We start from the raw sequence: 2,188 nt of genomic DNA, 5'->3' as shown, positions 1-2,188 counted from the left end.
TTGTGTCCTGTGCATCTCCTGCATTGTGTCCTGTGCATCTCCTGCATTGTGTCCTGTGCATCTCCTGCATTGTGTCCTGTGCGTTGTGCCCCCACGCTGCACCCATGCATCACGTCCCACGTGTCTTTCCTTTGCAACACGCCCTGAGCATCGTGTCCCGGTTTTGCCCCACCACGTCCAAGCATCACATCTATGCATCGTGTCCAGACCGTCACGCTGCGTCCCCTCCCCCTTCTTGTTTGCTCTTGCAGCAGTTGGAGAGGAGCCTCCAAGATTTTGGGGAGCCCTGGGAGCTGAGTCAGGGGGACGGCGCTTTTTATGGCCCCAAGGTGAGCTGGGTTTTGCATCACATTGCAAGGGAGCAGGGGGAATCTCTGAGGACCCCTTATTGTTCTCTGGGGCCACCATGTCCCACATGTCAGAGTGGGAAGAGCTACCCCTGTTGCCCCCCCTCCTTTTTGCAGATCGATATCCGGATCCAGGATGCACTGGGGCGGCATCACCAGTGTGGCACCATCCAGCTGGATTTCCAGATGCCCGAGAGGTTTGGGCTGGAGTATGCCAGGTAGGGGAAGGGGGATAGGATTTGGGATTAGGGGGCATGATTGAAAATTGAGGAGTATGGGTTGGTATGGAGATGGGAAGAGTTGGGGTTGGGGATGGGGATGGGGCATGTTTGGGGATGGGTTGGTGGGTGGAGATAGGATCAGGGACCAAGGGTCTAGAATAGGGACCAGAGGGCTTGGGGCTGTTAGAGAGAACGGGATCGGGGCTGGGGGGGTCAAGGGTAGGTGTGGGGGCAGGGGCAAGATGGGGGCCATGTGTAGGACTGGGGGATTCAGAGATGGGCCGTGCTGGGAGGTGCAGTGCCTGCCAGCAGCCCCCCCACACACTGTACCCCCACACTGTGCCCCCACAGTGCAGCTGGAGGGACGGCCCGGCCGGTGCTGATCCACCGCGCGGTGCTGGGCTCCGTCGAGCGCATGGTGGCCGTGCTGGCTGAGAGCTGCGGCGGCAAATGGTGAGGGGCCAGGGCACCCCATGTCCCTGGGGACATCCCAGTCTCAAGGAGCACCCCCATCCCCTGCGGGCACCACCATCCCCAGATACCCTCAAATCCCAGGGGCACCCCTGTATCCCCACACCACCCTTCTAATTCCCAGGGGCATCCCCCAAGCCGTCCCTAATTCCAGGTGACCCCAAACCCAGGGACACCCCACACCCATGTCCCCCCCCCTTACCCACAGCCGCCTCCCCGCAGGCCGCTCTGGCTCTCCCCGCTGCAGGCGATGGTGATCCCGCAGGCACCTGACGCTGAGGGCTATGCCCGCGAGGTGAGCGTGTCCCCGATGGCCCTGCACGTCCCCTTTTGTCCTCCATGTCCCTGCTGATCCGGTGTTGGCAGGTCCATGCCATGCTGCGGCAGGACGGTGTGATGGCCGACCTGGACGCCGATGCGAGTGCCACACTGGGGAGGAAGATCCGCCGGGCACAGCTCACCCACTACAACTTCCAGCTGGGTAAGGGGCAAAGGGACGCCCCCAGGCTCCTTGTCAACCCCATTCCCCCCTCCATGTGTCCCCCCCTGCTCCGTCCACCCCCCCCCCGGCATGGGAGTGGCAGCACTGAGTCAGTGGTTCCCGGCTGCCTGCCCACCTCCGCATCCGCATCCCGACGGGAACTGGGATTTGTGGGGTGAGAGCATCAGGAAGTGGCGGGGAACACCCGCAGAGCCTCCCTGGGAATCCTCTGGGATCCCCTGGGAATCCTTTGAGACCCCCCCGGGACCCTCTGCCTGAGGGGTCCCGCTCGGGACCACGTGTGTAGGGCTGCAGATGAACACCTGGGGGCTGCCATGGGTGTGCATGGGAACGTGTGGGTGTGTGCACACCTTACGGGGGGGGGCATGGGTGGGTGCAGGAGCTCAAAGGGGGTTCCCACAGGTGAGTGTGACGCACAATCCGAGTGCCCACGCGATGGTGCACGGGCACAGCGCAGGTGTGGGTGTGCACAGCACGGGCGTGGGTGTGCGCAGACTGGGTGTGTGTGTGTGCGCAGGGGGGTGTGGGTGTGCACAGCGCAGGGCTGCGCCCACGTGTTTGGGTGCCAGGCAGGGCTGCTCACCCCCAAAACAACCTGTTTTCCTCCAAACCAACCTGTTTCTCCTGAAACCAACCCATTTTCCTTG

At 62.8% G+C, this 2,188-nt stretch overlaps 1 protein-coding gene across 1 annotated transcript in view; it reads left to right on the top strand.

Moving 5' to 3' along the window:
- Positions 1-1,520, top strand: part of TARS2 (threonyl-tRNA synthetase 2, mitochondrial (putative)) — a gene marked incomplete at its 3' end in the record, with an annotated part of 4,762 nt that extends 3,242 nt beyond the window's left edge. The window contains 5 exon segments of the mRNA XM_021376555.1: positions 252-329; positions 465-565; positions 920-1,021; positions 1,262-1,334; positions 1,406-1,520. Coding sequence (XP_021232230.1) covers positions 252-329; positions 465-565; positions 920-1,021; positions 1,262-1,334; positions 1,406-1,520 — 469 coding nt within the window.

This window comes from Numida meleagris, chromosome 24, assembly GCF_002078875.1.
Source record: "Numida meleagris isolate 19003 breed g44 Domestic line chromosome 24, NumMel1.0, whole genome shotgun sequence".
Classification (NCBI taxonomy): domain Eukaryota; kingdom Metazoa; phylum Chordata; class Aves; order Galliformes; family Numididae; genus Numida; species Numida meleagris.
Note: the sequence above shows the minus strand (reverse complement) of the source record. Positions and strands in the feature narration are given on the sequence as shown.